Below are 15,051 nucleotides of genomic sequence, written 5' to 3' on the forward strand. Positions count from 1 at the left end.
GAAGCAAGTTTGTAAACAACTGAGCAGATGGCTTTCAGTAACTGTTCTGCTTCATTATCTCATAAAATTTCCTCAGCTGCTGCCTTAATACCATTTTTGGAAGCACATCAGAAGTTGTAGGAATAAACGAGATATAAAATCTGGTTTTACTACCTTACAATAAACCCCCAATATGGAATGTCAGGCTTGTTAGATTATACTTTTTTCCCTTTCCTTTTTTTTCTTGTGCTTCTGCGAGTGGGAAAAAGTCAGTGTTTCCTAAAAAAAAAAGGATTTCTTTAAAAAAAAACTTCTGCTAAATTTATTATTTCACCTACCTAGATTAGATGACAACAGAAAGCATCCTTGTTTGAATTTAGAGTGCAGTGCCTCTGAAATACTACAGAACATTTTAGAACCATAATTCTATGTTCCCAATCAAATTGATATAACTAAACACATATTCCAAGTAGTGCTAAAAAGCCCCATGAAAACAAATACATGCATGAAAAAGAATACTGTGCTCTACCTGGCTGTCTAGCCCAATCATGGCCAACAGCTTCACTTATGCACCACACCTAGGGCTTTTGACATCCTTTCTGAGGTTCCTATTCTAAAACAGTGCTGGCCATCTGAAAGGAAAATCCTATACTGCAGCTGCTTTTTGCCTGACCTTTATTGCCCTCCAGCTTTCTTCTCAAACCCCAGGAGACTAGCCTTCAACCTTGTTCTCATGGTGGGACACCTCAAGTCCTTTGCAATATTTTAGAGATCTTTTGGTCACTTTTGATTTTGTGCAGTATGCCTAGCAAGTAAAAAGAACCCTGTGGGGCATTGCTTCTAATCTGGCAAGACCCCTGCACAAATGTCAAACATCCTGTCATATTATGCAAGATGTTACTCTTGTCAGAAGCAGCACCTTACACAATGCCTTCTATAATGTAAGAAATGGTTCTTACCCAGTAGCTGCCCTGGGTGAAATTATGGGTGACTGAGGAGTCATAAAACTCTAGAGGTGTGTACTCATTCTGCCCAGATAGGAAGGGTGAGGTGCTGGTGAGGGAACAGGCTAGCAGTGTTCTCATTTCTGAAAGAAGACACTCCAGAGGTTTCATTTTTATTGCTAAAGCAAAATTTAGCACTGAAAGGGTTCTCCACTCTACACAATTACCCAGATTGGGATGTGTGTATGAGTATATTCTGGTCCTTGAACAGCTTCACTGGAAAAGTCTGAGGCTCCTAAGCTTAAGTAAACTGCCATCCAAGATAAAGCCAAAAATAATTCCTCTGTCCAACTTCTTATCTAGACTGGAAACTTGACATAACTCTCAACTGAACAGTTCCAACTTTACACTAAAAAATTAGTGCTTCACACTTTTACCTTGCTAGCTCATGGAATAATGTTTAAAAGTATCATATTAGGAGAAGTATTTATGAGCTTGAGGGGTTTGTGGACTCAATGAAGCAAGCTTTATGAGTTTGATTTATACATGATAGCTGCTTATGGGAAAGCATAGGTGTAGCTCCCCTGCAATCCTGCTTTCTTCATTTCTTTACAATGCTCAAATTAGTTACAATTTCTATGCTCAGTTTACGGAGTTCATTTACGGTCATGTCACCAAGGTGAATGTACATTTAGGTGAAGACAACTTTGCAGCATCTGCTAAAGTGAAATATAAAAATCACCACATCTGTTATTCAGTAGGGCACCCAATAAATAATACAGACAAGCAGACTGGGATAAAAAGAGCAACATTAGGCAAGCCCTAAGGGCTTGTGTTCACCCAGTGGAATTTTTTACTTGTCTTCTTTTAAATGCCAGAATTTCAAACCATATCACAAATGGCTTTTGCGACCTCACTTTCAGAAATCTTTTGCAATGAAGGACTGGGCCAGGAGAAGGTAAGAAAGGCACCATTCCCACAGAGCACAATTTAAAGCACCAGTAGGTGTTTCAGTTACTTGGATCCTGGTAGGTTTGCCCACATTCTTTATATTTATAGAAACATATTTATGACCTTTCAAAGTGAGGCTGGGATTCTAATCTATAGTTTAGACTTCCATGTAACTTTCTGAAACAAGGGATCAGATTATTGAGATGAAAAACTAACAACTCCCATGCAGAGTAGACTGACTGAAATGAATGGGACTTAAATGGATCTACTTTAAGTAGGTCTTATGTTGGATTTTACTTCTACTAAATGTTATAATGATGCAGGAATCAGGCATGTGAACAGATGGTGTTTGATTCTGAAAGACTGATATAAGAGTTGCTTAAGTGCAACCTGTTTCATCAATATCAGGAAGATGAAATCAAACATTTTTACAACCCTAAAACCCTGATTCTAACTATAGTTCTAAGTCCCACTGATTCCTACAAAGTTCATTTTCAAACACCTGTATCACAGTCTGTCTCTGTTCATTCCCATAACATGTGTAAGACAAGTTACATAACTTAGGGTGCAATCCTATGCATACTGAGGCAGAAACAGATTTACAACTTTTAGCATGTCCCAGCCACCATGGGAGTTATAGGCCTTTTTTTCTGTCTAAATATGCACAGGGTTGTGCCTTTAATATCCTTTGAATGGCACAACAGAATTAATAACACACATGGGTTTCAAGAGCAGCAGTAAGTTCTAATGCTAATGAATTCACATCAACCATGTTTTTACATACTGATATCAATATACAGAAAACCCTGCCGATAATCCAAACATTGTAGTAAAAGTATCAAAAGATGGAACTTAAAGTGTCTCCTTCCAATAAATACCACAAATCACTAGGAATGCTTGTGAATCTTATTTTACTAAACAGTGATACAAAGAAGGCTAGAATAATGGCAACAATGTAGACACAATAAGGATACAGAATTTACTGTAATTTGTAGCAAATCTATGTTCATAATATTCCTAATTTTGCAAACATTGTTTATAGAGTAGGGCAAATGCAAAATAAAGTTTATTTTGACCAAAGATACAGGAGACATTGTTAGGTATGTTTGAAGAGAAGTCCATAGTTTTACTTTAACATTTACCAATGTTTGAGTTAGAAGACTGAACCTATCCTCTTTGGAAGCCTAATTAAAACTAATCACTCAGAGGAAGATGACAACAGCTACATCATCTTTGGAACTGGTAAATGATATCCCACAACTTAAATCCAATCAGCACAACAAACTTTCTGACCTATAACATGGTGCAAGGATTTCTATTTGTGTTAAATCAAGTAAGTCCAGGACATTATGACAAAGTAATGGGAGTAACAAACTTACTTATTACAGTGATGTTTGAGGTGTTTCTTGTAGCTGTCCTCCTGAAACAAGGCATCTGGATTACAGCTTGCTAGCCAGTCAGCATTCTGTAGCACTGGTTGTGAATTCTGAGCTTTCACTTTTTTGCCTTTCCTTCCTCTGGGTACCGGAGCGGACAAGCCTAAGGAATACACATATGCATGATTCATTCAGCCCCACTTTCAACATTCACTTCTAACAAGCAAGGTGTTTGCATTTTGACTTTTGGAAAGCCAGGTCTTACCCACTATTACATTACACCCCATGACAACTATAATTAGGGCTTTGCACACAGTATGCTAAGGCAGAAAAAAACAAAACCACACAATGTGTAATGAATGCCAGCTAAAACCTGATGAGTCCAAAAATTGCTGAAGATTTCTTATTTTCACAGGCTAGGCTTTAGCATCATACATGAACAGGAAGTGCACGGCTGAAATCCTGTACACACATTTAACTGGAAGTGATGCCCATTGAATTCTCTTTCTGAGCAAACAAGGCTATCTTAAGGTTGCAGAATTCAGCATTTCTACTACCTGGATTTATGTGCTTTTGAAAACAAAAACAAAACTGTAGAACCAAGCAAAGAATTAATATAACAGGTGTGATCTAAGTCAGTTCAAAGTGTTTAAATCCCAGCTTGTGTTTAAAGTTAGTGGAATTTAAAAGTGGATCAAACCAGATGTTTTCATCTCACCATTACTCCAAGTAGCTTAAAGCAATGATGTAGCCTTGCAACACCCATACAGAATTCATCAGAGCAGACCAAAGCAAACCAGTGATTTTTATATGAGGGCTGGGGCAGGATGTTTGAGTCTGAGTTTCCCACTTCAACCAAGTCACTCCACCAACAATGTTGACAGAGAAGGTGTATTTTATGCAAATAGGAAAATGTAAACAAGCAAATGAACACCCAAAGCCAGCAATTTCAAACAGAAATGGCAACTATGTTTAGGCAACTGGCACAGAAGATTTTCATCATTTGATATTTTTCTTTATTACATCTAAAGATGGGCCAGAATTATTTTTAAAAAAACCACACATAATGTATCATTACAAAGATGGATTTCTGTTGATACTATAGCCGTAATATTTCAACTGTAGAAATGTAGGTTTCTTAGTTCAATGGAAAGCCTAAAACAGAGTTGTAGCTCAGTGGTAAACACATATGCTTGATATGCAAAAGAACCCTGATTCAATTCTAAGCATCTGCAGGTAGGGTGGAAACAGATCCTATCCACAAACCTGGAGAGCCACGGCCAATCAGTGCAATTCAAAGGTGCAGAATTTCAGGCCCACATGCCAAATCTAGCCTTCTGAGTATCCCAATTATTTATTATTTTATTTATTTATTGAATTTCTATCTCACTCTCTTAAGTAAAATGAATCTCAGGGCAGGTTACAAGATAAATGATAAAACAAACAAATAGTATTGAATTAAGAATATAGCAACAATAAAACTTCACAGTGACTTCCTTATAACCATTGAAAATAATAAAAGATACAATAGCAGTAAAAATGAACAATATAAAATTATTTTTAACAATTAAAATATTGAGTAAATAAAAAGGACTTCACCTGGCACCAAAGAGAGTAAAGAGCTGGCACCAGGCAAACCTCTTTGGGAGGCCAATTCCAAAGTTGGCTACCACTGCTGAGAAGTTGTTTCTCCTTGTCAGCCCCTTACTTGTTTCCTTAGAAGAAGACCTTAAGAAAGACCTCCAAAGATGACCTAGGGATCCAGGTAGGCATATATGGGAAGAGCCACACTTTTAATTATCCTGACCCCAAGCCAATCTGGCCACCTGGTGTTTGCAAAAGGCCCATTCCATCCCCACCCTTCCGAACCATCAATGGTTTGCTGATTTCCCAGCTTTTGGGCACTCTGTTCCTTCCCCATTGTCAATGGTTACAATTGCAGTCCCAAGGCTTAGTTATTGGCAGTAAAGGCTTTTTAAGCTAAAATATATTGGTTTTTCTGGATCTGCCCACTGCTGGAATGCAGTTCCCCAAAGCTTCTCTGGAATAGAATTTAGCCCTCAGTTTTAAAGAGATTCTTTAGCCCTGGTGCAGGAAATATTGAACTAGATAGGCCAGTATCTTGGTATATGTCGATTTCCTAAGTTTAAAATATCAGGAGACAAATGTTAATTCTTGATTTTCATAAATTATTTATTGAAATAGTCCAGACAAGCAATTGGAAAGGCAGCTTCAGAAGCAATGTCCCATATGAAGGCACTAATATATTTAATTCAGGGTGACAGTGAGAGCAAGGCTGAGTTACTTGTTGATCAAACATAAATCACCAAAGCACAAGGGTTTTAGATGTTACACAAAGAAGCACTGACCTACTCAATTTATGTTTCAAAATTTGACAAGACCATAGAACTCTTCCACAATTTTACAAAAATGTCAACAATATGGTACAGAGTTTTATATGAAATAATAGTGCACAGATACATACCAGAATGGTTGACCAGGGCTCGTGTTTGTCCATCTGCAGTTGGAGTAATCAGATCCCAGATAAAACTTTTGATGTTTTCATCCCCTTTGTAATGATTGAGACAATACACAAGGATTGTCCGACAGATGGTTTCCACATCTTGTTCTGTTAGCTGACGTTTATAGCGCCCATGTGAAAGGATATCAGTCCAACGCCCCCAACTACAAGAAGAATACAAAAGTACACACATACAAAATGGGGTTTCACATTAACTCCTGAGTGCCAGGAGGAATGGTAACAACCACACTAGGAGTAATTACATTCTGAAATTGCTGGTCATGTTACGGAATCCAGCTTCTAGCAGCAAAGAGTTAAAAGTATTTATTTTACTAAGCAAGCAGTACCTTTACTGCTCATAAAAGACACAATTTAACTACACTGGAAATAATAAAATACACATGTTTAACACTATGGTCTTCATAGGCTCTGAACAGGAAATATAATCCTAGAACAATTTCTGCAGTCCTAAGATTTTTAGATCAACTTGAATTTGATCCTCTATTTATAACATGTGTCCTCAAACTAAGGCCCACAGGCTGGATCCAGCCCGCTATGCCCTTTTAACCGGCCCGCCCCACAGGTTTTGCACTTGCTGGGTATGCATGCTACTTGCTCACAAGGAGGTCGTTTTAGAACAGCTTGGAGAAAACAATCTCATCGTGAGAAAGTCAGCATCTCGCCCGGTGGCAGCTTGCTAACGGGGAGATGGTTTCGGATTCGGAGAAAATGATCTCCTTGCGAGCAAGCCGGCACCTTGTCCTGTGCACGCCCCCATCATCTCCGGGCCTTGCCTTGAGTGTGTGCGCATGCACCCAGCCCCCACAGCGTCCCACACCTCCCCACCAGCACCACCTTGGTGGCCCGCGCCCACCGCTGGCACTGGTCAACTGGTCCGCTGTTCAAAAAGTTTGAGGACCCCTGATTTATAAAAACTGTACACAGCTTTACACAAGCAAAGTTTAGACACACTGTCTTAATCTCACCTCAAAGGTAGTTCAGTAAAGCAGCCTGGCTTAAGTTTATTTGGGCTTTATTACTTCAGGTTGGAAGATCTCAAGTTTCACAGAAACAGGAGTTTACTAAGCTAGAAAATGAATGATGCTGAAACACTAAAACTAATACTTGGCTACTTATTTTCCCCAAAGATCATTATTTACAGTAGCTTTTTTATGGTTAACAGATGAGAAGCACCTTTTTAAATGGAAAGTACATTGGCGATTTGGGCTTCCATTTTATAAGCTTAATGTCTGTGATTGGAAAAAAATGCAAAATTTGGGACCATGCAATTTGCATATTGAGCTTACTATATCTTTTAACTTGCAAGTACCATAATGATAAATGGAAGATACGGGCTGAAAGGTTTATTGTAAAAATTGTGACTGAAATCCAGCAGAGCATTCCACTACAGGTCAACTGAATTCTTCTACTTTTGCTAGGACAGGGGAAAATGGTTAATGAATTCCAAGGAATGGGAGATTGGATTGGATCCAAGATCACCTGCCATAAAACAGATACTGCAGGCAGATGAAGAGGTCTATGTCCTCCATTCTTCCCAAAACACCAGCACGCTCCCTCCAAATAAAGGGGGAGAGAGCCACAACTATCTGGAGAAGATTTAGAAGGTATGTAAGGTGGTGATGACATCAGACAGGGAGCTCATTTCACTGTTGCAATGACAAATTTGGGTCCAATCCTCAATTTGACAAGCTATGTGAATTCCAGTACATGTGAAACTTTAGTTTGAAGCCTCTGTACACACAGAGCTAAAACCATAAATACTCCTTATGAAGTAACAATATGCTCTCAAATGATAGAAATTATTAATATTTTACTTACCCATAAACCAATAGATTTTTTTCTACTCTGAAACATTCACTCCGTGCATAACCCTGTGTTTTGTCCTGTGGCCTACGGGGCTTTATACTAGGTTTTTCCTCAGAATCACTTTCCAGATCTGAAAATTCCATCAGCTCATCTTCTTTGACTGCACTGTATAACCTAGTTTGTTTTCTTACTCTTGGAGTATCAATAACTAAATTGTTCTATAACAAAAATAAAATGAGGCTTGAGTTAAAAACTGACAACAATCACCACTATATTTTACTGATTTAAATGAATAGTTTGAATTTCTTACCCTTCCATTTAAGGCATCAATATCAAGCTCAGCTTTTTTTGCCCACTTCTGCCAGAAGTTAGGATCATCCAAAGAAATGTCTGTTCTGTTACCAGATGCAACAAAGCTAGCCTAAAACAATGCATATCTTGATTAAGTATCCCAATTCATATTAACACAGGGAAAATATTTTGCCTTCATTTACTGATTTTTATACTTGCAATGTAATGTCAGTAAAAGACTTGCAATACTGCATCATAAAGAACTAGTGACTCAAGGAAAACATTGCTCATACCTAGGGATGTGCAATCCTGGGAAATCTGCTTCATTTGAACTTGACAGATTTTTGCAGTATTTCCAATCTGGCAATCAGAAATGGACCACACAGGATGTTTGTGGTTCCAGAAATACACGCAAAATAGTTACACACACTGGAAACCAAAATCTGCATTGAGAACACTGAACTAAAATCTGCATATTTAAAACACCATTTATGTAAACTGGGTATTTGAGCAAATGGGATTTGAATCTTTAAATTTGCATAAATGGGTGCACACTGTTTTTAACAACTTATCACATTTGTATGTGTTATGTAGTTATGTAACTGTGAATATAGCATATTCCTTTTGTAAAAATCTTTATCTTCCTCATCTTACAACTTCATCCTTAGCCCACCATATTCCTCTACTTCCCAAAGAATTTTTCATTATTGAGTTAATTTAGTCTGGCATTAGCACTAGGGCTTTTCACTGGAGTAATTTGTACACATTGATAGTTACATTTTAATTATCATTTCAGTTTTTTTCTGAACACCCATGATTTGTGCAAATTATGTTGCGATCTTTTAGCTTTTCCCCACTGCACATATTCATCCCACTAATATTATTTATCCAGTATCTGATTTATTTCACTTTTAGAATGGGACACAATTTTATCATTTTAAAAAATTCTGAGGAAATGTGTGCAAATTTTTGCCTCTGCAATTTGTACAATTTTCCTGAACTTAAAAAACAACAACACAACAGCAACACCTTTACACAAATACCATTTAAATGTGGAAATCTGTGCACTGGCTCTACTTGTGTTAAACTGAGTCAGTGTCAGCATGGAGAAACAGAATGGAATCTGTGGATAACTAAGATGGAAAAATCAGACAGATTTCACTCAGAATGGAACCCTTGCACATCCCTAGTCATACTGCAACACTGCTGTGGTTGAGCTGTGTCTGAAGGATGGAACTGAAAATCACCTGCCTGGCAGAAACAAAATGTCTGTGTATTTATATACTGTTTTCTTAGAAGAATTAGAATTTCTTCTAAAATAAAAGGTTAGACTATCAGTGGAAATATGAAGGGTATTTTAGTACTTCCTGAAATATCACACACAATAATCTAGTTTACACATAACAGAAATATATCAGTTATAAAATCTGATGAGTTGTCATGAGCACTTTTACCCCACAATCCATGACTGTCTCCTTCATAATTTATCATGAGTGACATGAGAGCCTGGATGCCTGGATTGTTTAGGGTCTAAAGAACACAGCAGTTAACCCAACAATAAACCATGCGGTCATCCATGCTCATGCATGACAACCCATCTGCTCTTTAACGGATGAGTTATTGTTACGTGAGAAAAAGCCAAATGTAGCTGGGATTGGGACAGAAAGGGGTTAGACAATTACTTTTATGTTGCTGTTGTTTTGCTCTGTTTACTTCTCCAGAAATATATTCCAGTATATGTCACAGGAATACTGAAGACCTTGGACAGAGAACACATTTCAGGCACATTTCAGGTAAAATAAATTACTACTGATTTGAGTAGTGTGCAGAATTTCCTAATATGGAATCTGCAAACTGCACCAATTCTAGGAAAATCTCCACTCTGTGGGATGCAGCATTCTGGTTAAAGATGCAGTATTCCTGTATGCTACTGACATGAAAGTTCACTGGTGATATGCTAAGAATGGGGTTGAAGGTACTCTCATCACCAAGATGCCCACCTTCTGTACTGAATACATGGATATTTGTGTCTGCTTTAGATATAATATGAAGTCTTTCATATGTTTACAATTTTAAAATTACTTTCTGCAGTGTTCAGAGATTTCATGCAGTGGTCATGGTTTTCGTGGTGCACTGGAAGGCAAACTGTATTTGTGCAATTTTAAGTGAATTTTGGATTAGTTTTATCCTAGTGTCTCCCTAGGTTATCCTTAAATATTGAGCTTCAAATACTATATTTCTAGATGGGCACAACTGCAATAAAGATAATCCATACAAATTTATATTTATATATGAAAATGCTCACCTTTGCAAATGTAGAACCTTTTCCTTCAGATTCAATGGTGATTGTGTGTGTTCGCCTCAAAAGAATCTGATCTATATCCTCCTCACAGAATTTGGATCCTTCATCCTCTTCATCCATTAGTGCACCATAAGCCCCCTTTCTCAAAAGATCTTCAATTTCTTTTTTAGAAAGCTGCTGAACCTGTAATTTGTGGTAAGGAGAAATTTATATTCATCACAGAAATATAGCATTGTCCCTGCTCTAAATCCAGAATACTGCTAGTGGAAGGAATTTCTACACTACCTGTTTTTTGTGCAAGCACTAACTGCATAGTTTAGAGACTGGTTCTTGCTAGCACAATATAATTTGTGCTAGTCAGAACACATTGTTGGATAGAATCCCATCTCCTCAACAAGTACAAACTGTATGAGCAATGTTTCTGAAACATATACATAAATTATTTCCATTGTATGGGGAGGAGGACTCTTAGCAAATATTTTCTGGTAGCAAAGGGCATAACTATGCATGGCATCAAGTAGTTATTAGAATGTAACATGCACCTTTAAAATACACAAAGCAGCAAGAAAAGCTGGAGCTTCCAGGGGAGGCTCCACTTCCCCAGGGAAGTTTCATTCAAGTCTGCCTTCCTGGCCACAGAAGCAGGTCCTTCCCAGAACTAAGTGGCCTCCTGCACTTGGGGCAGAAAAAGAGATATAAATATATTCTTACCCCATTTGTAGCATTCTCTCTTCCACTCATGGATTGAAGCACAGCTTTATCAAGACCAAGTTTTAAACTAGCTTTGTCAAACATTTCCCTTTCATAAGAATTCCTTGTTATTAACCTGTAGATTTTCACTGATTTGCTTTGTCCTATCCTGTGACATCGAGCCTGAGCCTAAAAATTATGAAAAAAGATTAATTTTGTGTAACACATTAAAATAAGTAAGCAACACATGCTCACTTTATTTATTCATTCACAAGTTTATATGCCACTGAATAGTCCAATGGAGAACTCTTGAGAACAATTCTTAAGTCAAGAAGACTATTTCATGAACCTTTCAAAATTCAGCATATCACTCAAGAGATTATCCCTTTTTACAGAATTTTATGGGAAAAGTTTGTGATAAATGCCTCTTATAGTATTACCTGAAGATCATTTTGAGGGTTCCAGTCTGAATCAAAGATGATGCATGTATCAGCAGCAGTAAGATTAATTCCCAAACCACCTGCTCTTGTACACAGTAGAAAAACAAATCGGTCAGAATCAGGTCTGGAAAACCTATCAATAGCTGCTTGACGAAGGTTGCCTCTTACTCTACCATCAATTCGTTCATATGGATACCTGGGGAAACAGAGTGATATTACAAGGAGAACCTAAAAACACCTACATCTTTATGCCAAAGTTTCAGGAATGTAAGCAATATTCTGTGGGCACTACACATTGATTTCAAAATGCCAAAACACTAGTGATGTTGTGCTAATGTAAACTGACACTGGTGTAAAATCATTAGTGACTGCTGGAAAAAAAAAAAGCGGGGGGAGACAGCATTTACCACTGAATTCAGCAGTGTGGTTTGCTGGGTTGCAAATTGCTCTATTTCGCCTTTGTTTCAAATGCTAACAACACTGCACTAGCACTGATTTACTCTAACACTTTGAAAAAAATGGATACTGTCCTGTCTGCAACAAATGCAGATATACAAGTGAACATTTTTTCCAAATTAACTTTGTAGCCCTTTTTCTTATAAATATTTGTAGTCTTGACACCAGGTCTTGAATGACAGAAAGTAAACAAAAGCTAACGTTGTGGGGGCGGGGCAGGAAGATATAAGGAGAACCCCCACACACATACCCTTTGGTATTTTCCCTAAATTCCAAGCTTATTCCAAAATCATATGGACATTAATTTCTATTTCCAAGTCTTTCAGAAATCTAAGTAGTGTGCCAAATTTTAGATGAAGCATGCACAAAAAATACAAGGAAGCCTTACTCCATCAATTTACTTAGTTGTGATTTTTCACTCAGTATTAAGTGGTTGAAGAATATTACAGATACAATAAAATAATAAAGGTAGAGAATATTCTTCAATCAGCATGGTATATTAGCAAGACTCTTGTGCATATATTTTCCTGCAGATTATGTTTTCATTCCAGCAGAAAACAAACATTAATCATTTCCATAATGTGTAACAGCCATTCTAAACAGTTGTAAAATCTCACCATAAATGAAAAGGTGATCTGTTATGGTGATGAGCAAAAGGTTATGACTGACAGCACAATTTTCACTATACCTACGCTTATCAATATACTTTTTTTTTTATCCATAATGTTCCTGTACTTCCGTTGTTTCTTCTCTTGGCAATAAAGGTTAAATACTTGATAGCCCATTGAATAATCACTAGTTTTTAGAACTGGATTATATTGTTATTCTCACCGTCTTTGAATGAGGTAGTCTTCCAGTATGTCCAAGCAGCGCACCATCTGGGAAAAGATAAGCACCCTGTGGCCACCAGCCTTTAGTTTTGGCAGCAACTTGTCAATCAGTACTAGCTTGCCAGCAGCCTGGATCATTGCCTGGAGCTGAAAATCTGGAGAGTCAGGATTGTGTGTTTCTTTAAACTCTTCCAAAATTTTTTCTTCAGCACCTGCAGAGATTGGACAGCAGTATGTGAATACTCTAAAGGTTTTATTAATAAAATCACGAGCTTGCCTCCCATTCCCTATACATGTCTTAATAGTTTTATATGTGAAGAAATATTTACATAGCTGCATTTACTTAATTAAAGATCATGTGGAAAACATAGAAGCACAAACAAACAATATAACCAAAGCTTCCAGCAAACAAGTTTCACAACAACACAGAGGTGCCAAGCCAGAAGTCATAACAAATTAGGGAGCAGGGAATGATGGAATAATTAATTAGTAAATTAAGTAGATAACAATATCTAACAGCTAGGTTGAAAGACAGTTCTAGCAAAACCTATGCCTTTTAAAGAAGACTCTTTGAAATATATCACTACTACTGGTCCAAATACAATAATTATAGTAATACAGTAGCTGTATTCTGATAAGGTATATTTTAATATCTATCTTCTAAACTTTTACAAGGCAAGGAGTACTGTGAGGCAGAATGAATACTTGTTAGTCCACAGTGACAGTAGGGATATCCCCATGAGAAAAGTCTGTAGCCACAACACAAGAAAATACTGGTGACAAAGATAGAACAACCCATGGCTCCTTCACTGCTTTACTAATTGTTGGTTAGTACCTCATTGGAATGCTGCCAGGGCCTGGGGTTAGTCCACTTGGAGAAGTATATAGGCAAAGCTCAGCCAAATATAAAAATTATTATTTAAGGTTCCCCATATGCTTAAAAGAGTCTGGTTTCTTTTATGCTACTGAACAATATTTAATACTGAAAATAAAAGTAGCATAAGCTAAGAATGGCATTCACAACTTAGATAACAAAAAGTATGACCCCAAGGCAATCTAAAATGCCACAGAAGCAATAGAACTGAACATTTGTGCAATGTAATACTAAAACCATTCCAGCACACAAAATCAAACAAGTCACTGTTCTTACAATGGATTTGTGGAAGACAACTGAGGTAAGAGGCATATTTGCAGTTTCTGTTTGAGAATAACCACTGTTCATTTGAATCATTTTTCTTGATTAACAACAAGGTCAACAAATACTGCTCATGCTCACAATTATATGTATTTTAATGGGGATATGCATTACTGCTAAAGAACAGCATGTGGACACAGCACGTGTTTTATGGCAGAAGTAGGCAACCTGGTGTCCTCCAGATTCTTTTCAAACTACATGTTCCAACAGCCCTAGTAAAGATGGCAAATGGTCCCAAATTACAGGCACTATAATCCAAAATGCAAAGGGAACTACGTTGCCAATGCATGCTTTATGGTTTCTGCTGCTCTCATTGGATAAATTGAATTTCTATGTACTTACTTACAAAGACTAAAAATTTCACTATGCACTTTGCTTCAAGAAATGACAAGTAACCTTAAAATCATCTGCAGAGTTCCTTCTCCAACAGCCCCCCATGAGAGAGGTGAGGAGGGCTGTTACGGTTGATTATTCTGTCACTCTGTGCTTGATCCATCTGTCAGGAATTTTCTGTTAGGTAGATGGTCATGACTATTTGGACCTACTGTGGATCCATGGCTATACCATAATGATATCTTAAAAGCATGATATTCACATCAGGCTATATAATATTTCTGGCTATATTCTTCCACCCACACCACATTTTAAAAGTTTCTCTTCAAAAAGAGTTCTAAATATTTCTGTGTGAACCTGCTATGTCTGGACTTTCTGAAAATCTTACAAAATTATGAGGCTGGTCAAAAATTCGCTTTGGCTGATTATTCCATCATGCAGTGGCAGTTTGGCTGCACTGATAAGAACTTATAAGTACTGATAAGAACTTTCCCCTTATAAGAACTGGCTTTTATACAGCTTGTAGAGAAGTATTTTAGGAATAACTGAATGCTTATTCAAAAGTCATATTGACTTCAGGGGTTAGGTGAAGAAAGAGATTACCACCAGGTATTTTTACTTGAGATGCTTTGGGAATTCTTATTTTAAAATGCAGGCTGTCTATCTGGTTCAGAGCATACAGAAACTATACTTACTTTCTCTGTACCTATACTATAACAAGCTCAATCAACCAGGTAACTTCAACTATAATATTTCCACCATATAAAATCAATCTAAATGCACAGCAAAAAAATCTGCCTCTAATTGTTCAGATGTTTATACTTTAACTAGAAAGTATTGCCTATAAAAACAGAACTGGTGTTGAGCATTTTACTTACTCTAGCTCTTCAATATGAAATTGATAATCTCCCAGTCT

The 15,051-nt window shown here is 37.3% G+C and overlaps 1 protein-coding gene across 12 annotated transcripts in view; it reads right to left on the reverse strand.

Moving 5' to 3' along the window:
• Positions 1–15,051, reverse strand: part of CHD7 (chromodomain helicase DNA binding protein 7) — a 199,346-nt gene that overhangs the window by 16,462 nt on the left and 167,833 nt on the right. For all 12 annotated transcript variants that reach the window (XM_044423952.1, XM_044423954.1, XM_044423953.1 and 9 more), the window contains 8 exons: positions 12,609–12,819; positions 11,322–11,517; positions 10,903–11,070; positions 10,195–10,374; positions 7,909–8,019; positions 7,611–7,816; positions 5,736–5,935; positions 3,254–3,413 (listed from right to left, as the gene is read on the reverse strand). In XM_044423952.1, the coding sequence (XP_044279887.1) occupies positions 3,254–3,413; positions 5,736–5,935; positions 7,611–7,816; positions 7,909–8,019; positions 10,195–10,374; positions 10,903–11,070; positions 11,322–11,517; positions 12,609–12,819 (1,432 nt within the window). The remainder of the gene's footprint in view (positions 1–3,253; positions 3,414–5,735; positions 5,936–7,610; positions 7,817–7,908; positions 8,020–10,194; positions 10,375–10,902; positions 11,071–11,321; positions 11,518–12,608; positions 12,820–15,051) is intronic.

The sequence above is a fragment of the Varanus komodoensis genome, unplaced genomic scaffold, assembly GCF_004798865.1.
Source record: "Varanus komodoensis strain SLA01 unplaced genomic scaffold, ASM479886v1 scaffold14_1, whole genome shotgun sequence".
NCBI classification, from domain to species: Eukaryota; Metazoa; Chordata; class Lepidosauria; order Squamata; family Varanidae; genus Varanus; species Varanus komodoensis.